General features: G+C 38.2%; 2 protein-coding genes across 6 annotated transcripts in view; one reads left to right on the plus strand and one right to left on the minus strand.

The window, feature by feature from the left end:
• The window catches only part of CORIN (corin, serine peptidase), a 126,186-nt gene extending 105,304 nt beyond the window's left edge, over nt 1–20,882 (plus strand). For all 5 annotated transcript variants that reach the window (XM_042053614.1, XM_042053613.1, XM_042053617.1 and 2 more), the window contains 6 exons: nt 8,627–8,749; nt 11,569–11,618; nt 13,104–13,278; nt 15,324–15,595; nt 17,143–17,276; nt 17,708–20,882. In XM_042053614.1, coding sequence (XP_041909548.1) covers nt 8,627–8,749; nt 11,569–11,618; nt 13,104–13,278; nt 15,324–15,595; nt 17,143–17,276; nt 17,708–17,890 — 937 coding nt within the window. In that variant the 3' untranslated portion in view covers nt 17,891–20,882. The remainder of the gene's footprint in view (nt 1–8,626; nt 8,750–11,568; nt 11,619–13,103; nt 13,279–15,323; nt 15,596–17,142; nt 17,277–17,707) is intronic.
• ATP10D (ATPase phospholipid transporting 10D (putative)) overlaps nt 19,893–21,577 on the minus strand; it is a 36,471-nt gene continuing 34,786 nt past the window's right edge. Inside the window, exon 23 of the transcript XR_006020567.1 lies at nt 19,893–21,573. The gene's annotated coding sequence lies outside the window, so the exon portion shown is untranslated. The remainder of the gene's footprint in view (nt 21,574–21,577) is intronic.

Genomic DNA, 21,577 nt, shown 5'->3' on the forward strand with positions numbered 1-21,577 from the left:
CATAGGTGGCCCTATTTGACTTCCACAGGTCCCTTTCAAGCCCAACCATTCTGTGACCGACTAAAAGAAAGACTCATGAATGCTGCCAAACAAGAAAATGTTCTTATTCTAATGATTGATTGCAAATCCTTTTAAAAACTATTTTTATATCATGTACATTATAAGCCGACTGCCCCTTTTTTCTTTCTTTTTTTTTTCCTAGGGGCTCCCAGATTCAAATTTACTCTGTTTAACACTAAACAGATGTTAAATCTCTCTGCATTGAAAATTTATTCTGAAATATGCACCTTGAAGTGTTTTGGGTTTTTTTTTTTTTTTTTTGACTTACATATTTAAATTAAAAGAGGGTACATTTAGATTAGACATAAGGAATAAATTTTTTACAATGAGGATGGTGAAACACTGGACAGGTTACCCAGAGAAATGGTAGACATTCCATTCCTGGAAATATTCAAGGTCAGGTTGGATGGGACTCTGAGCAACCTATCCTATAATTTAATGAGGTGACTTAAGACTTTGAGAGGGGCAAGGACTGCAAGAAACACAGCATTTTTTATCAGACAAGCTGTCAGGCAAATAGGTCTTCCTTCAGTTTTGCTCTTTTGCTCTGTAATCCACACCCCTCCACACCCTCTCCTTAGCTCTTACCAAGCATCCTAATGAAAGACATCCTCTGCATGTAAATCCTGTGTCAGTTAACAGACAGAGGCTCTTTCAAAGGTAATCTTAGCTCATGAAATGATGTCAGCATTAGCTTTAGCTATAAAGTAAGCTCAAAAATTTAAAAATGCCTCTGAAACTATGTCTCTCAAGTTCTGTTAGGAATGAGAGAAGAATTTAGTAATAAAAGAATAAATATGTTACATGTCTTGAAAAAACAAGCATAAATTCTGCTATGGGAAGATTTCTTAGTGAATAATAATTGTGTAAAGGATGATGTTGAATAAAGAAACAAGTGAATTTTGTTCAAATTAATTGCATATTTTCACTACGGGGAAAAAAGGTTGAAAAATCAAGTTAGTTGTTTCAAATTTTTGAAATTAAACAACTAAAATTTTAAAAACAACATTTTTCTCTGAATTGCAGCCTTCATATTTTTAAAATGAAAAGCTAATTGACTTTAAATGAAGGACTTTACATTTAATTTGAAGTTTAATTAATACTTCCAGCTAAGAAAATCTAGGTTTTTTTTGAAGCTCTAACTTTAGATGCTCCCAAATGGTCTTTTTGTAAGTTTAGCCACAAAATGATACTTCATGAAACCTATAATTTACAGACTGAGAGAACAGAGTGTTGTGGTTTAATGCCAGACAGCAGCTCAGCCCTGCCCAGCCGCTTGCTCACTCCTCCCAGTGGGATGGGGGAGACAATGCAGAAGAGTAAAAGTAAGAAGGCTCATGGGTTGAGGTAAAGAGAGTTTAATAGATAAAGCAGAAGCCATGCACACAAGCACAGCAAAACAAGGAACTCATTCACCACTTCCCATGGGCAGGCAGCTGTTGAGCCATCTCCAGGATGTCCTTCACCTGTAATGATGACTGGGAAAGACAAATGCCATCACTCCAAATATCCCCCCCCCCCCAACTTCCTTCTCCTTCCTCCCACTTTACATACTGCACATGAAGCCATGTGATGTGGAATGTCCCTTTGGAGAGGTGGGGTCAGCTGTCCTGGCTGCAGCCCCTACTGAGTCCTTGTGCACCCCCAGCCCCATCAGTGCTTGAGTGGGGTGAGAAGCAGAAAAGGCTTTGACTCTGTGTAAGCCCTGCTCAGCAAGAACAAAGTCAGCCCTCTATTATCAACACTGTTTTCAGCACCAATCTGAGACACAACCCCAGACTAGCTGTGAAGAAAATTGACTCTATCCCAGCTAAAACCAGCACATGGAGATAAAGCAAGCAAGCAAATTTTTTTCAGTATAATTAGGAGTTAACTCATTCTTCATAGGCTTGACTAGTTTATCAGCTAGGACATAGGACTGAGGGATTTTGAAATCTGAAATTATTATCACAGATAATCTTTCTACCAGAAAATTTTAAGAATTATTTACTCATACATGTCTTATTTTTCTATCAATGCATTGAATCCTTTTAATTCTATTTTCTATGTTTCAATATGTTTGCACATTAAATTTTCAGATATTTCTGATCTTAATGCTGTTAAAATCAAAGTTTTATCTTTTACTCCATATTCTATGGCACAGCTGTGGCTTTAGAGAATTCTGCTCAAGACCAAGAAACATCTTAACCAATACAAACAGACAGGAAACAGATGCTGTTCCATCTCTGAAATAGGCCTAATTTGTTTTAAATTAGTGCCTGTATGTGTGTAATCCATTGCCTGCTGGCATAACTCAAGGCTTCCTTTCTCAAACCTGCTGTCACATGAGGCTTGCAAGGATGGAATTATAGAAACTAAACTGACACGTGTCACTGGGAAGCAAGAAGTAATCCAGTTTATGGATTATACTTTATTCTAAACTTGCAATTTAATACATTTGAAGGAGTTTTTCTGAACAGACTAGGGAGAATAAGGTATTGAAAACATTGCTGTACAGAAGTATCCCAAATGTGCTATGAACAGAATGATGAACTTCATAACCTAAAATTAGTCCCTCCTTCTATTTCCTTTTCTTTATTTTTCATTATAATTTAGTACGCAAGACATAATGCTTGTTTTTCACTGTAAACTTTGACTGTTGTGCATAGTGATCAGCAGACTAGAATGCTCTGAAGAGTATTTATTAAATATTTCTGTTGTACAGCTTATCTAATGAAATGAATCTATCTAATGAACTTTTCCCCACTGAGACCACATTTACAACGTAGAACACAGACTGGGTTCTGTTTTTCTTTCCTAATTCTAAAAATTCCTCTGTTAAACACACATAAGGAAATGTATAGCTTGAAATTAAATTTATTAAAGGAATATTCTAATTTTTAAGATGAAATTTAAAATTTAGTAAAATTTAAGTTAGAAATTCCTAGTTGGGTTACGTAAGTGCTACTGCAAATTGAAACATTTTGTGATTTTACAATTAACAGATTTTATAGGTTATTAAATTCTTTTATTAATTGATTTAGATTAAAGGAAAGTTTTAGATTAAAGGAATTAGATCTGTTAGAATTTTATGTGCCCTGTGATTTTCATTAGATCTAGCAGAAATCTTTCTGTGAAGCAGGCAAGACTAACTTGGCTAAGGCATAAGCTGTACAGTGACCTGAAAAGGGAAGTGAAATTTTAGAGAGAGTGAACATGTAGTTCAAACCTACAAGAACTGGTGTAGAACCATAAGCATCTGTAGAAAGAATGAGAAAAGCGAGGAGTATTATACAGGGAAAGAAAACAAAAAAGCAAAGCAAGAAAAACCCCAAAACAAAACCACAAAGAAATCTTAGAAAATCATATTATATTACTAAGATAACAAAGATTTAAGAAGGAGGGCTAGAGTAAGCAATTAATAGGTAATACACTGCTCTTCAAAGTAGCTAGTTTTGTTGAAATAATTTAAGAGCATTTAATAGTTATGGCTCAGGCGGGTCTCCATTATGGCTGACAATAGTGGTAGCCATAGGTTTGAGAAGCTGTAGAGAAGGGAGGAAACTGTTTGGTATGCCATCTTTCATTAAAAAGGATAAAAGAAGGAGATACGGAGATTTACAAACTACTTGCCTAGCTTGAATTACCAACAAATTACAGAAGTATAAGGTCTTAATGACAGACAGGATGTATTTATCTGTAACAAATCATGTCAGAGTCCCTTAATTTATTCCTTGAAATACCAGAGACACTGTGGATGGGGAAGAAACTGTAGATGTGATTGTCATGGTTTGACGACAAAATGACGTTCCAAACTGCCACAGTGATATACTTTTAACTTTCACACTATGTGAAATGACTTTTGAAATAAGTAAGGAGCTATGAACAGAGATGAAATGATATGGGAATGTTGATGATTCATTGTCAAACCATAAAGATGTATTGGTGGGGGGCTAGACGCATGCCAGTGTGTCTGGGAGGATACAGTGGTATTGTGAGTCATTCAGATGATAGAGACGAGAGCAGGCTTGACAATTTCTCATTCAGCATCAAGCTGGGAGGATCTGAAAGCATTTTGGAGAACAGGATAAGAATTTAAAAATTTTTTACAGGCTGGCAAAATGGCCTGAATTAACCAAGAATATTTATGTGTAATCGCTTTGTGGTATTCAGTTTGTGTTAGACTTTGACTAAATGAGAATTGGTCAGCAGAAATGACCAGCGACTTAGAAAGCATGATCTGTGAAGAAAGGTTGGAAACTGCTTGGTCATTCAGGGGAAGGAGGTATAGGAGCCTTGAAATATGTAGAATAGGAATAAACTCTTTCCATTTCCGATGAAAAAAAGACAGAGTAATGAGCTTAAATGACAAGTAGGAAGATTTAGAATACACATTATAAGAAAAATTGCTTGAATATATTGACTGGAAATGCTTCATCATTAAAGTTATGTACAAACGGCAGACAAAAATCTGCTAGAGAGAATTTAAATATGGTTGATCTTATTTTGAATTAGGGGAATGGATCAGATGGCCTCATTCAGTTTCTTTTGGCTGAATTTCCGATAGTTCACTTTTTAGTGAAAGAAAGTCTCATGGAAGAATTTTTTCATAGGTTCTAATCCCATTTCATTCTTGAAAGCAGTGCAGAGGACCAAATGAAAATTTATGTGAAAGTCACACTTGTCTTTTACCACTAAACTTGGTATTTCTATCACCTCAAATGTAGAGGAGAAAAAAGTCATAAAACATTGCTGTTTGTCATACATCTATTGTAAACTTACTTTATTACGGAACTTTCCACGGTCTTGGAGAAGCCCATAGGCTGAGACTACAGGAACCCAAAAACGTATTCATTGAGTGTTATGTTCGAGCAGTTTGGGCTCAGAAGGTCTAGTGTAGCTCTTCTGGCTATAAAGATTTTCTGCAGATATTAGACACATGAGAAAATTAAATTTTATGGTCTGTTCAGATTTTTAGAGCCCCATGGGTTTTAAAATAATACTTCAGTACGCAAATAATTTCATCCAACTAGCACTATGAGTTGTTATAAAGTCATGTGGTGCAGATAGGTTTTATATGTTATTTTGAAAGTCTGGTGAGGGATCTGGTCAAAAAATCACCACTCAAAAGGTGTGAATTATTGTTACCATGGTATGAATGTCTTAAGTTTGCAGATACCATTAATAAACTTCCTAAAGTAATGTAGGTGTTTCATATATGTATGTGTAGCTATTGGTTGGACTTGATGATCTCGGAGCTCTTTTTTATCCTAATTATTTCTGTGATTCTGTGATTCAGTGACTGTTCTGTAATGTTAAAATATGCTCTGGTGTATGAAAAAATCTGTTCTAGTAACTGTTGGCCTTCTTTAAAGTTCAGCTCTTCATCATAGGCACTGGTCACCATGGTGCGTTTGTGCTGTGCAAAAGAATCATAAAATCATCACAGGCATCTGGAGAACATCTAGTCCATCTCCCACTTGAAGCAGAACTACTGCCAAATGGGATCAGTTCAACCTCTGCTTTGTTTAGCCAAGTCTTGAAAACCTTGATGGATAGAGCTCTCTGTTCCAGGGCTGCTTCACCTTCCTAGTGAAAAAGTATTTCCTTTTCATGTGCTATGAATTTTCAAAGCTGTCGGTCTAGGCCATTTCTCCATGTTTTACCATGTAGCACTATTGAGAAAAATTTGTTTCCATTATGTTTTAACTCCTCTTCAAGTAATTGCAAGTTGCTATTGAATTGTCCCTTAGCTTCCTCTTCACAAGGGTAAGCAAGGTCAGTACCCTCAACCCCTCGTTGCATGTCAGTGGCAGAGATCCCTAGAAAATTTGAAAGCCATTTGTGTGATCCTTTCTGGTTTCTGAATATTGTCTTAAACTGATGTATCTCAAAACTGCACACTGCCTTCCAGTATGTGTGGTTTCAGTCAACAAGCACTGTTTCAACTTTGCTTTTTTGCTCCAGTACAGGTAATAATTAAAAGCACTAATTTAAAATCCACACCAAGTTTCTGAGCAAAGCTGTTATGGTATATGCAAACCAAAGGGGAAAACAGGAAACTCCAGAGAAGAAAGAGCCTTCTGAAAGTGTTTCATAAAAAAAAGTCTTTATTTGTTTGGCCTGAAATCTTGAAAGATACTGCAACTTCAGCAGGCCACCAAACTATAAAACTGGCAGGAGAGCTTTTTTTTGAAGATGTAGCTTGATGTCAAGAAGTAATTAGCAATATAACCTTGTTGTCTTAGATACTCAGTAAAGCCAAATATCCTTGTGAATTGTGAGTTGATGTGGATCTGTCCATTGAAAGATTCTTTTTTAGCTTTTCTTTAGTATGTGTCTACTCTAAGAAGAAAATGTGTGCTACAGCTCCAAGAGGGACCCAGTAGAACCTGCTCCCTGCTGTGTTTCTGGAGCACAGGATGGGGCTGGCTGAAATGAATACCCATTGCTCCACTTCTCTCCTTTGCTCTGAGTGATTTACAGCCCCTGGTGTAACGTGCACTGCAGGTCCAGCAGCCTCTCTGAAAGTCTCACACTCAGAAGCTCTCACCAGCCTGAATCTTTACTCCTAAGATTTTTAGCTCATGTTCTCTCGTTCTCTAGAAATTCCGAGCATGCTCTGGTCTCTACACAAATGCTAACCATTGTCACCAGCTTTCTTCATCTAAAAATGAGGCTCTTTGGTCCCCTTCATTTTGGTTATTTCTCATTAAATAGGTGAAAGGAGGCAAGAGGTGGCTCTTGCCTATCTAAAAGAAAATCTTTTATAAACAGCATCAAGAGGGGAACATAAATGTTTATAGAAGGTATTCTAAAGATATAAATTAAGGTATCCTAAATATATATTCTGAAGATATAAATTAAGGTTTCAAGTGTTTTATATCAAGCTGTAACCACCAAGGAAAAAAGGCCTAGCCATGACCTTACTTTTGCTAAGTAAAATAATTATAAAATTTCATGCAGGTGTAAGTGTTTTGTAGGTTGTTACCTTGATTTAGAAGTACATATCTCCTTAATTATGATTGTAGCATCACTGTAATCTGTAATTCAGAGCTGCAGGTTTCATCAAAACAATCTTGTATTTGGTATAATATAGATTTGGATTCATCAAATGGCATGATATTTGCATCCTTTTGCACATATTTGAGTTGCATATTTTATGGATCTGTTTACAAGTTCATAACTGTACACATTTATGAAATGGTGAACATCATTGTTCAGAGAAGATCATAAGACAGAATGTCATTGTAAGAAAATGGTTTGCATATGTTTGGTAGGAAAAAGAGTGGGAAATGAAGAGAGGAGATCTTTATGTTTATGCTAAAAGCAGGCACTGAGAAAGAAAACTTTTTGCAGCAAACTTGTTAGTATATGCCTGCACATTCTGGTTAGTAGATCATGAAATGATATTTCTTAATATGCCCAGAGAAGGTTCTGAAAAATAAGTCATGTAACAGACAGGATCCAGGGCCGTGACCTCAAAGCTTGGTTTATTCTGCCAGCTGTGTTGAAAATATTTCCATATGGTTACACTGCCAGCTCACCATAAAACACAATTCTTTGATCTTGGCTAGTTTATGTAATCAAGTGGGTAAAGAGTGTTGGTGTTTTGTAAAGATTTTTAAAAAAAGGAATACAGCCAGTACTGAGAATTGGACTTAAACTAATATCCTGGTTGGCATTACCAGGTACTATCCTGAGAGATTGGGTTCAGAGACCAATTTAAGGACATATCACAGTTTTTCTGAACTTCTCTCATTCTCTTTTCCATGAATTAGTATTTAGAATTTGGCCTTTGACCAGTGTTCGGGAGAGCACTGCTTGAAAGTCCTTGTCATTGACAGGGATTGATGGCTAATTGTGAATAGTTCTGTGCTGGAAAGCTGCATGACAAGTAAAGTAATTTAGAATAGCTCTATTTTTTTTCCATTTGGCAATTAGGATTTAATAAAATAGCAATTGCTTCAGTGGCTTGAGTCTATCAGGCAATAACTAGACTGAGGAAGTGGATATATGAAAATATCTCCTGGTGGATCATTCTAACCCTCACACACTTGTTAGGTTGCTGCAGAAGAATGGGTTTGACATCCTCACCAGTGATTTGTTCTGTTTCGCAAAGCAGGGAGCTTGGATTTAGAGATACTCTCAAGTCTTACTAACAAGACCTAGACTGCTCTTTACTGTTAAATTTTCATGGATTTCCAGTGGTAGGAATGTAAGAAAATATTTTTTGTTACCTGTTTTACATATGAAGAGCTATTTTTTTTTGGCATTTTGGAAGGCCAAGAAACTGTTGAAACAGTATCAATGTGTGCATTACAGTAAATGCCACCAGAAGGTTCTTGCTGTTCCCGATTCCAATTCTGCTTCTTGTCAGGAAATACAATGTGACAGTCATATGGTGGCTGGCCTAACTTCTCAGGGTGATTCCATTCTCCTAACTATGGATCTGACACTCATGGCTTTGCCATACCATTCAGATGTGTATCTTTGGAGTAAACAGAAAGGTTAGGGCCTCTTCACCTTCGTAACTGTAATGTACAAACCTACCAGAAGTTCTATCAATGTCTTTCATTTGTTTCAGAGGACCATCCAAAACAGAAATTGTAATAGAGAATGAGCAAACGCAGGACCAAAAATGGCTGAATCTGCACTCAGACTGGAAGAATAAAAATGCATCCACTTTACACGCACTTCTAGTGAATGGGTAAGTAACAGGTAAATAAGACCTATTTCACTGCTGTGGGTAGTCACTTACCCATGCAGGATGACAAACTCTTTGGTAAGCTCTTTTTTTTCCAAGGTATCTGCATATAAATCCCAGCACATACTCATGTAAGTTGTTAAGATACAGTCTACAGTGATTTTAGTGTCTACAACCATTGTGCTCTCTTTTGAGACCATCTTGTGAATCCTCAGGGGCCTTTTCTGGCAGAATAAGAGCATTTGAGTGATACAGAGGTGATGCCCTTGAAGCACCTGAACCAGACAGCCTCATTAAATCTCTGCTGAGCAAGAAAGTCCAGCAAGTACTATATAGCAAAATCTGCAGCAACATCTTACCATCCTCTGCAGCCTGTGTAGTCTTCATTCATTAATTTGGAGCAACCACAGCTTCTTCAGTAAAGGCTATATCCGCTTACAGTAGGTTTCTTTAGCTCTGGTTTCAGGTGATGGTATATTCCTTTTACTAAACAGGTAGTTACTAATCAGAAGCCAGGATGTCATGGTTGAGACATTCAAAGTGTGACTTTGAAGAGCCAATGAATTTAGAAATCCAGGGCAAAACTGTGAGTGCCACCTAATCCCCATTGGCAACTGCATTCTTCAAAAAGCAGATACATGGTTTCCCTATTCTCTTTAAAATGCCCAGGAGCTTTCAGGACACCCTTCTTCCATAGAAAATCCTTCTGTTTCACAAGAAAAGATTGTCTTGGGTAGCTGCAGAGACACAATATATGTGAAGACACAAAATCTGAGGAAGAAATCTACTTTTCTTTTTCTTCATTGTTTTCTGTACTCAAAGTTCTCCCTAGTGATGGAATAGTAAAAAGGTTGTGCCTGCAAGGACCTAATTTTGCTTTCTTACATCTCAGTTTCGTACCGTTTTTGTTTTGCATTAGTATTTCATCATTCCTTTTAAGTTAATTTCTATTTCTTCATCTTGAAGGGCCATTACTGAACAGTGCCTGATACTTGAAATTTGTCTTTTTAACTCTTTGATTTTCCTTTCTCACTGTCTTTTTCCTCTAGCCTAACAGTATCTAAATGCTTTTCTCCAGACTAATACAAGAATAAACACCTTGGGTTGTGACCAGATGCAAAGGCAGATGCACAATCATATTCTGTTCAGTCACTAAAGTGCAAAGCAGAAATTTCAAGGTACTTTTTGACATTTTTGAAAGAGGTCTGCTAGGAAACGTATGAAGTAATGGATCTGGAGCCTCTGAGTTACAAATTCTAGTAGCAAAAGATTTAGTTTTGCCCAAAGTACAAGTTAAAGGAGGGAAAACATCAGTAATGAGGATTATTGTTAAATCTATTGCATAAATGAAAGTAAAACGTAGGAAATAGATGTTCCAGTCCTCCTGAATTCAGAAATATGGATAACAAAAAGTGAGAATCTAAGGGGGAAGAGTGCATGAAGGGTGCAGCTATTTTTGTTTTGGCTGCATCAGGCATCCAGTCCAGATGACTGGGGAGTGCTCCTGAGCCCTGCAGTCTAGGTGTATTCATCTGGACCAACTGCAGCATGTAAAAGGTTTGTGCTGTGGAGTATGTTGTATGTTTAAAGGAGTTGCCAGGCTTCTGAACTAATGGGAACTTGGCCAAGAACTAAAAAATACACCACTAATTCATAAAGTTTTGATAGGAGGGAATGGCACAGCACAGGCAACACACACATAAAAGCTTAAAGTTTTCTCTTTAGAGCTGGCTGTATGGTAAGTCAAAGGAACAAGTGTAAAACATAAGCATGGCTGGTCTCAGTTATATTCTGTATATTTTCTTTGCCTCTCAAAATGGTGCACAAAATTTTATTTCCTGAAATTGGTTGTCTGTCTCTACTATCTCTAGAAAAGTAATTTTACGGTGTATTTTCAGGAAGAGAAATAGACTGATTTGCACAGTATATGAATGAGGTATATGCATTGTAAGGGAAAAAGGTCTGGTTAAATTCCAGATTCAAGGTAACCTGGTGGGCTGGCTGACACTGTTGTTTTGCCCACATTAGTATCTATGACTTAATATGAAATGCAGCCTCTTTTTAGATGGTTGCAGTTTGAAAGCTACTACCTACCTGCTGGGATTAAAGTCTGCAAAGGATTACCTGGTGAAGAAATGAGCTGTGTATCCAGTCCAATGTAGCTCTGCACCTGCCTAAGAAAAGCGTGTACACCGTAGGAATGAAAAAGCTGTGGAATTAAAAAGGCAGTCAGCTAGCTGCGCAACAGTGCTTGCTGATTTAATTGTGATTTCTCCTCCCTTGACAAAAAAAAATCAATTCTTCCCTCTCTTATCTGAAGATTTTCAACAGAAATTATAATTTTTTTTGTTTCAATACATACTTATGCAGACTTCCTGGAATCTTTCAAAATAGCCGAACTCTTAGGGAATGAAAGACCATCTGTTATCAAAGGCATTTCAAAGAAAATCCTGTCCTTTGATTGTAAGGAAGGGGAGACTGGCAATCTGTGCTTTCAGGTGCCATAAATAAGAACTTGACAGACTGTGCACCCAGCTGACCTCAGAGCTGTATCCATGCCCAGGGAGCAAGGTAGTCTGCAAAATATGCAGCACCTACTAATGAAATGTATTGTAAAGCTGAACTAATATTTTGAATTATTTTCAGGAAGATGCTGGAAACCATGGAATCTGGCATAAAAAGCTCCTTGAGTTTCTTTTTACAGTTTGGGGGAATTTTTAACAGCTGGATCACAGCAATGAATACAATACCTGTGCTGATTTTCAAATTACCAAAATTAATCAATTAATGAGATTTCCACCATGTTTTGTTTCAATATTTAGACAGATGTGTCAAAGCAGAAGCAAAGTGGCTCTCTTTTGCACTAAAGAAGGTAAGAGAGAAGTGCATATAAAATAGATATTTTTCAAAATGTGTTAAATCTCTTTAACAAATGCAGATATTTAGTGTGGATTCATTCTGAAATTTTTACTAGACCTCTGCAACATCCAGTTTGGCACTGGGTTTATTTTTCCCTACTCTACTCAGTTTCATCAGCTTTTCTTATATTTTGACTAGGATGCTGTGTGTTGAGGTGGCCCATGCATGATACCACAAAACGAATTTTATCAGCAGTCAGGTTCCAAAAAGTAATTTGATAAAACTTCCTGCTGAAAATATCCTTAACCACCAGAGTGGTTAGCAGACTGTCTGCCTGGGAGTTGAAGCTGCGATCTGTTTGTTAAGTTCAAGGGGACAGAAGAACCTGAAGTAGAAAGTTATGGACCAAGTCTGTTGGCACAGCAGGTTGTGCAATTTTAAGTAGTTTGAAAATGCAGAAATTCTTCATCTGTGATGAAACCATGTTCTACAGACAAGGAGAGCTTTGCTGAAGAACACTTGGAGTATGAATTAGCTTGACTCAGGGAAAAGTAATTACAAGACAGGACCTAAATTTGGGAAACTAATCAAAATATTTGCTACTCGTCAGAGAAAGGAAAAAGCTCAAAAGAGCTTACTGAAGGTATTTTGTTCTGACATATGTTGCTTACTCTATGAAGATAAGTGAACACAGTAAGAATTGTAAGTTACAAATAACCATTGCTCCAATTTATTTCTTCACCACTAAATTCCCAGATACATGCAGTAGCAGCATATACTCCCTTGGGACGCTGATTGCAGAAACTGGTGGTGTTCTTTTGTTCTCTAAATCAGACTGAGTATAAACAGGATAAATAAGAAGCCTGGAATCCTTTAAATCTAGAATATAAAGTGAAAGAGAAGTGAAGGATTATTTTAGAATAGTAACTGGCAGGTGGGAATCTGGTGTAATTTCTAGTGAGATGGCTTGTAAAGTGTAATGGACTAAGTACTAGAATGTCTTCAGATCTTTAAATATTCTCCCTTAGTAATTTCTACAGGCAAAGTGAGTTTGCTGCTGTGTACCTGAGTAAATGGCATGGCATTAAACTCACACTTGATTTAAGAAAAACCTTATTATTGCTGAGCAGATTTTCCAGAAGCAATTTTTCTGGATAGTACAACGTAGGCCAGACATGTTGCTAGCTGACAGAAGGACAAAGACATAAACCCAGGAAACCTCCTGAGCAAAAGGAAGTCAGGATCCCAAACTTAGCTTGGTTAATATTTCAGGCTGATCCAGGCAAAATTAGTAACCAGAGAGCAAATCCTTTGATAGAAAGGAAGGGTAAAAATGGCTCAGTGTTTGATAGGGCAGTGTGGTCGGCGATTGCTTCATTTACTGTATTGTTCCGTGTGATTTCATGGCTGTTAACACCATTCTGTGCCCAGTGTTCCCGCAGAAGGTGCTGTTTGCGCTGCCCCTGTGGTGCCGATTAACGCGCTCTGTTCCTCGCAGACTGCGGCCGCCGCCCCGCTGCTCGCATGAGCAAGAGGATCCTCGGGGGCAGGACCAGCCGCCCGGGCCGATGGCCGTGGCAGTGCTCCCTGCAGAGCGAGCCCAGCGGACACATCTGCGGCTGCGTTCTGATCGCCAAGAGATGGGTCCTAACAGTAGCACACTGCTTTGAAGGGTGAGGGGGCTCAAACATTCTACTGCTCATTTAAGCTTGCACTTGTGAATTACCAGGTCCTTCCCCCTCTACCAAACACACGGGGCGTAGGTGAAGACCTTTGCAGAACGGCCAATCACAGGGACCTGGTTTTAGGAGACTAAAAAAGAAAGTAAAAAGGTACAAACCAGCATCAGCTTAGGTTTTCACATGGTTTATTATTCATTGCTGGCATCGCTACTGATGAAAGCTAAATGAAGATGCCCTGACTCTCAGCAGGAAACAGGGAAAGGAAGAAGACCAAAACACTAATTTACAGCTGTCATACGACTGCCATGGGTTTAAAAAAATCACCCTCTATAGCAGCGTAGAAAAGACCTTGAAAAAATGCTGTGGCCATTGGTAAAAAGAAAAACTGAGGATTTACTCACCTTAAAGAAGTAAGGTATTCTGGTCTAATAATTGATTGAGAAGTTATATGAACTTTTTTCTCTTCTGCCTTTCTGAATAGATTTGGGGAGATGTACCCAGAAGCCTGAAATCTTGAAATTCTTCATTTGTAAGAAGCCTTTTGTAAGCTTAATACATCACCAACAATATTCTTGATGTCACAAAGTTTTTTTCATATAAAGTATTTAAAAAATTTCCCAAACCAACCAGATAAGACAACAATATAGAGATTTTAAAGTGCTCTGGTCCTTGATATAAAATGCTCCATTTTGTGAAACTCATGTGAAGTTTGGAATACAAAACATGAGGACCATATAACAATAATACAAATAGCCAGGAAAATTTGTAGAGGGCATAAATAGAAAGAGCTGCATTAAACATCATGTAGTTTGTGAGTTTTCTTATTATAGTCAACAGAGCTTTGTCAAGATAATTTTGAAACGCATTACATTAAAGCATCCAAGACATTAAAATTTATTTTTTTTTACCTGTAGGACAATGCATTTTGGCTGTGGCTGCTTATTTCTCTAGGCAATGCTATTTCACAATGGTCACAAACACAGTAGTGTATGAATATTCTCAGCACTTAATTTCTGTAACTTTATGGAACAGCTCACAAATTGATCATGATACTAAAATGATCATGATAGTCTGAAATGCCAGAATTTTCATCCAACTCTTCAGATAAAAGTAGCCTTGATTTAGAAAACAGTTCTCTTTACAAATTATAGGAATTAAAATCCTGTTGATTACTATGAAAAAGCTGAAATTTTGCATGCTTTTATTTACATTGCTTTGAATAAGCTTCAGTCCTGTTAAAGGTGCTTAGTTACGTGGAGTTGTCTTTCAGCAGTTGTGAAAAATGGTGACTTTTTTGAGAGCTTTTAGAATCACAGACTAATTAGAAACCCATGAAGAACCCACAATTTATCCTGAGGCCAGTTAGGATCAAGAGATTATGCCCTTGAAACCTTTCATAAAATCTAGGTTTTTCTGATGTGTCTCAACAGACAATAGTTCAGTGTTCCCCCTTGTATCCTATGTATCATTGCTTTGTGCTCTTGTATGGTTACTAAGAGTCTTAAGCAATTGTAAGGGTCAACTTCGAGCTTACGCATAGAAAGTATGCTTGGCACAGACTGAATGCTGAATAAATAAGGGACTTCTCCCATGGCTATCATAAAATATTTAATTCACACAATAGAATTGCTTCTTTGAGACCCCTTAGGGATTTCAGTGAGACTTACTGCTGTCAGCAGCAGACTACAGTGAAATTTGTATATGCCCACCACTGAGCATGTGGGCAACTAATGTTGGGCAGGAGCCAAGGGATGACTTTGACACCCTTTAATACAGCAACTTATACATGGCTACAGATCTTCTGATGGAGTGAGCTTTCATGTGTTTGATTACAAGCAGGAGGGAAATGGAAAGCATGGACTTCTGTTGCTCAGATCTTTGGTGTAAGGAATAATGTATAAATATTTGTTTTCTTTTTGTAGTATTTGTATGCTTTGCAAAGTGCAGTGTGCAAAAAGGGAAAAAAATCTTGGGTATTTTGGCTTAAAAGAAAGACTTTGACTAAAATGTCACTTCTTTTTTTCTTTTTTACAAAGGAGAGAAAATGCAGCTGTCTGGAAAGTAGTGTTTGGGATTAGCAATCTTGATCATCCATCAGGTTTCATGCAGACCCGACTAGTGAGGACCATCATCCTCCACCCACGCTACAACAGAGCAGTTGTAGACTATGATATCAGCATTGTGGAACTAGATGAGGATATCAACGAGACAAGCTATGTAAGACCTGTCTGCCTGCCCAGCAAGGATCAGTTGGTTCAGCCAGACACCTACTGCTACATCACAGGCTGGGGACACATGGGCAACAAAAGTAAGATGAGTATTTCTGGGACTTTTGAAAAACATGTGAAGCTTCTACTGAGTTAATCAAATAAGTGATCCCGTTTCAAACTTTTATCCATTCATACTATTACTGGATCTTAGTAAATACTAGGGAAATGTAACTACTCTTGAAAGGATCAAGCTGTGATTATAGCCTAGCTTTTTCAAAGCAGCACCCTCAGTTTATGCTCCTTAATACTTACTTTGGCTCTGTGGCTTGATTTTTAAAAATGTTGAGGATCTGGAAACTTCTATCAAGAAAGTCACCTGAGTTAGTTATGATTTTACCCATCTAAGTTGCACTCAGAACAGTATTGCAAAGGTATCACATCATCAGTGTGGAGGAAACACTCTTAGCTCAGTGAAAGCTGGAGGCTGGCAGCACTGGCCTACAGGCTGAAGGAACAGGGTCGTGAATCAGCAGTCTGTGCCACACTTTGTACTTGTGACACAATTTATTCCATAATCACAAGTGTTGTTTTTGTATCTCTGAACAGAACGTTAGTGTGTTTTCTTGTTTTGGAGCTGCCACAATCCTTGACAAGAACTGTTGTGTTATGTCAATCTTTGTTCAGGCAAAATGATTCTGCATGAATAGTATGCAAATTAGCCTGGCCCCAACACTTTTAATGCACTAGCCATTGTGTTTCTCCCTTTCTCCCTTTGCTATTATTATGGTAATTACTAGAGATGGCTTTTCTGTACACTGGATAAGGAAATCTTCCTTTCTGTATTGCTTCAGTGGAACTTCAGTTGTAATGGCCAGGTTAGATGTGGTAAAAATTAAATTGCACACTTGAAGGGTAAGTGGTTTACTAGCATCTCTACACATCTAAAAATTTCTCTATATGATGTCAGGAAAAAAACTCTGACAGATGCTTTTGCAGCACGGGTAAATGGAAAATGGTTCTTTGTCCTTTAATGTGGTCAGTGTTGATTTTAAAGGTTTTACGCTAGGAAGCATCAAACCCCACTGTGGCTACATAGCATTTAGTACTGCATACCCTAGGCTGAACAACTTTGATTAGAATTCGAGCTCAGTCAGTTGTTTAGACTAGGAAGAAGTCTTCTATTGTCTCTTGAACATATTAAAATAATTTCATAAGGTTTGAATTCTGATTTCCTGGTACATTCTGTAAGTCAAATTTACCCAAGCACAACCAAAATGGCAGTGATTATTACCGTTTTACCATGACAGATACCAAGAAACAGGAAGACTCTTCCCTGGAACAGTGAATCAAACCTGTCCACCTCTCCCACATTGCTGCTTTCCAGCCACTACTGCCCCCATCTTAAAAGTTGCACACTGCATCATGCCAAGGTGTGAATGCTGAGTAAACAGCAAATGTCACACCAGTCCCCATGTGCTTAGTACTTCTCCAAAATGCAACACATAGTGCTCCCTACATTTAGTACATATATAGAGAGCAATATTTATAATTTATCCCAATGGAAATATTTGTCATATCTCATGGAGTCATAATAGGTAAGTATTTGTGAATTTGTGTATAGTTAACACTTTATTCTGTTTTTCAGTGCCTTTCAAGCTTCAAGAAGGAGAGGTTCGCATAATTTCCTTAGAACAATGCCAGTCATATTTTGACATGAAAATCATCACCAGCAGAATGCTGTGTGCTGGCTACGAATCTGGCACCGTGGACTCTTGCATGGTAGGCTTCTCTCTAAGGAGAAATAGCCAAAATTGCTTTTAGAAATCAAAGTACTGTGATGTTAATTAGGTGTAGCATACTTTATCTATTCTAGGAATGACAACTGTCTATTTACGTTCTTTAACCCAACTTTTAATATTACTATTATTGTTAATATTGCTGTAAACAACTTATCTTTGTGATAATGAAATGCTGCTTGAAGACTCTAGGGTTTATCTGTATTAGTTAACTTTTTAATTTGCATGAGCCTTTTGTAGGTAATTTTTTTTACAAATGTAACGGGTAATAAATACTGGCAATGCTGTGTGTGGCTACACAGTTCAGCAGAGCAGCTGGTTTGTACAGCTGAGTTATTTACTAAAGGCAAATGGCTGTAGGAACTGAGTGCTGGCCACGTGTATAATAGACTGTTTTTAACTTTCCTGTTGCAGGGTGACAGTGGAGGACCGCTTGTGTGCGAGTATACTGCAGGGCGCTGGACTTTGTTTGGTTTAACATCTTGGGGCTCTGTCTGCTTTTCCAAGGTTTTGGGACCTGGAGTTTACAGTAATGTGTCACATTTTATTGAGTGGATTGAAAGACAAATATACATCCACACCTTTCTGCTAAACTAACTCCAGATGGTAAGAATCGTGCTGACAGACAAAAGAAAAAAGGAATCAGCACTACAACACTGAAGGTTTTGCAGTCCACAAACTCTATGAAAAGGAGTTTCAAGCTCTACCTATTCTTGTTGTGGAGCTATGGAATATGCAGTGTATGTTACTGGTAAACTCTCTGCTCATGAATACACTTTGGGGTAGAATTAATAATCCTTTTGACTTTTCTTTTAACTGAGTTGTGGTGCTATTCCAAACACTGCAAAAAGCTTAAAAGAAAAGAATCAACCACTTTCTGCCTTTCAGCTATTAAAACTAAGCAGTAGCACAGACTAGAAAAACTTTTAAAAATAACCTATTTTAATACTATTTAGTTAGCAGCACATGCATTTTCACTCACTTCTTGTGATGAGGAAGGAACTTTTTGCATTCATGTGGCACTGCAGGACATACATTCACAAGGACAACTCTTGACAGGGCCGTACCACACACTGGAGGGTGTGGAAGAGATTGATGGGTTTGTACACCCACGTGGCACAGGACACATCAAAGAACACGTGAAGGTCTCCAAAGGTGTATAGCCATATGCCCCTGGTGTGCCTGAGCTAATGCATTTTGTCCCTCAGGGTGGCTAATTTACATGGGCATAATCCTGTAGTGTTCTGACTCCACAGCTTCTGTTCCCAGAGCCAGCTTGGGCATCTCTGTGGGGTGGAAGAACCAGTAGGCCAACAGACCACTGGAGGCACTGGAGGCACCAGAGACCACAACTTCATTGTTCAGACTCTTTGGACAGCTTCTATCTTCTGATTTTCTGAAGCTTCCAGTGTCCTAATGTGTCTAGGAAACACCTATGTCTCAGCAGCACTACACTGATCAGTGCATTAGTCAAACCTGTGCCCCACTGGCTTTCCTCCCCACTTTGTGTAGTGTGTTCAGCATACAAAGCATGCACTGACCATCTCCAGCCCTCTAAAAACATAAGAGGGTTGGCAATACCACTGCAGTGGTTTCCCCCTCCTAGAGTCAGCTAGTTTGGACATCTTGTGAGAGATGGAAAATGCAGATCTAAAATGCAAAAGATGCAGTGTGGGGACTGTCCCAAATATCAGGGAACTGGATAATTTTTATAGGTCTCTTCTTGTACCTTACATTTAAAGTTTAATTTTGACTAGCAAGATAAAACATTTGGGAAAAAGAAAAAAGCAGAAAGAAAATCTGAGTGATAGAAGGCTTGGAATTCCAGCTTCTGTCCAAATGAGTATTAGAAATACAAGAAGCAAAGTACAACAGCTTCACCAGCAAAGGCTCAAAGAGCCCAGATCAGGTGCTTGGTGGCCAGATGTGGAGTGCTCTGTGCAGTAGCAAAAGATTAAGTCTTAACTCCAAGAGAGTCTGGTTGAAAAAGATTATGATGGAGCTTGGCACCATTTTATGATGCTAGAGGAAAGTGTCTTATCAACTGCTTTAGGTAATGTCCTGCACAGCTATCAGCTTTTGGGAGGCCAGACTAGGATGAGCTAGGAATCTGAGGATTACAGGATAAATTCCACTGGAGAACAATGCATTTAAAATTTGTATTTTCAGTGCTGTGCCTAGTCCCCCATGAATGCAGCCTAAGGCACATAATTACCTTTTCTGCTACCTCTGGCATGGCCCCATGACAACATGGCAGGGCCTTGTCAATAGCATGACTGCCGTATATGGAAACATGCATTAAAAGACCTAAAACATGGACATTTCAGGTACTATTAATCATGTTACAACTTATCTACATAGATCTATTGCTTTAATGAAGGTTTATCTCTTATCTCTGTATTTTCTTCTTTAACACCGCTAACATTGGAACATTAGTCACACTAGACTGCATTATAGACATGAATATTAATAAATACTCAATATTTATGTTATGGATTCTGAAACTATTTAAGTGATTATTGAATCACTGTTTCATGCTCAGCAAGAAGACTCTTCAAGGCTTTGCTAGGTTTGATTGTTGGGTTGTTTTTTTTTTTTTAATTATCTTAAGGATTTTTTGTTTTATTGTAACAGTTAAATACTCTTCCCCCAGCGGTAAATGAGAGAAAGCAGCTGTGACCATGTTTTTATAGTGGAAGTACATTACAGCTGGAAGAGGTTATTGATGCCCTTGCCTCAAGGATATGAAGGCTGGAGCTCTCAGTCCTCACTTCAGCTTTCCTCTGGGGCTGGGATCTCTGTGGCTGTAGGCCAGAACAGCTCTGAGTCCTGGAACTCGTTATCAAGAGTTCCCTGAGGAGAAGGTGGCCCAGTGGCTGTAAGAGCCAGCTGGCTGGTGTCAGACAGGTTCTGGCCAGGTCTGTTTTCCAAAGAGGTGCTGTTGCAGAATGAACAACTCAGCCTGGCTTCTCTCCACCAGATATAGTGGTTAGCAGCTTTGTATTTTGTAAAGCACGGGAGTACGTGTAATCATTCACGTAGATATTAGCATTACCAAATGATAACATGTAATTACACATTTTAATTAACTGGCTTTGGCCTACCACCAGTTTCCAAGCAGTCCCTCCCAGGAAATGAGGGAGAGTCCTGTTTAAATATATGGTCCAGTCCTGTCCTATATGGGATCAGTCTGAAGAAATTACATGCTGAACCAGATCCCAAATGGCTTTAGGAGGGAGCACTTGGGTCCTATCCTTTCCCATGACTGTGTCCAACACAACATTCCATGTAAAGAGGAAATCTGTAATTTTATAAATGTATTTTTATACTGCTTTTTTTATGTGTGCACATGAAATTGGCAAACATGCTCCTCCTTCCAAGGTATCAAGCCTTTCCTGGTGTGCTGACATAATGGCTATGATCACAGTTATGCTGTTAGTCTCACAGGTGCAGCCTCATTGTAAGGTAACATTTGTTGGTTTCGATTCTACCACAGCTGTATTTCCAAATGGAAGCAATGCCACTCAGTTAAGCCAATGTGTTTCTTTCTAGTTGTACTAATAAAAATTTACAATCATTTTCCAAATAACTTCTCTGTTGAAAATGTGTTTTAATCTTTAGATAGACTAAATGATAACATGGAGGTATTGAGTTATAACTTTAGCAATAATGCCTAAAAGTAGCCTTCAAAAGGCATTTGTGTACCCTTAGCTGTTTTTTTTTTAGCATCCCTGTTAGCACTGCAATACTTGTGGAGATTCTGGCATTACTACCACTGTACAACTTTTAGTTTCTTCCGTGTGTATGCTTCCAATACAGAATATTAGCATGAATACTGCTGCCAACAACTACTCTGGACTTAGAAACCTGAAAAACTAAATTGCAATCAAATCTGCAATCTGAACACATTTTGTTCTATAGCTTTGTTCTGGAATACAATTAGTTTTAAATAAAAAATTCTCTTTTTAACTTGTACACAGAACTTCACTAACATGTACACATGCTGAAATCAAAATAATAAGCACACAGAAGCTTAAAACAGGTAAAATTTACCTTTCCACTGCAGTAAGGAAGCCAGGACCATGAGGGCAAGAGTAATACAACCAGAATAAAACAGGAACAAATAATACAAAACTCACACTGAAATTCAGATATGTGAATGTCATTAACACAGTCACATTTGGAACTTGCCCATTAGCCTTGGCCAACAGCCAGGGCTGGTGGGATCAGTGGGTTCTCTGCGTTAGCCAGTCCTCAGCCTTGTGTTGCGACCAGTGGGGCTGT

Source organism: Corvus kubaryi, unplaced genomic scaffold, assembly GCF_017639235.1.
Source record: "Corvus kubaryi isolate FWS band 111438036 unplaced genomic scaffold, C.kubaryi_AGA036_p1.0 split1-131, whole genome shotgun sequence".
NCBI lineage: Eukaryota > Metazoa > Chordata > Aves > Passeriformes > Corvidae > Corvus > Corvus kubaryi.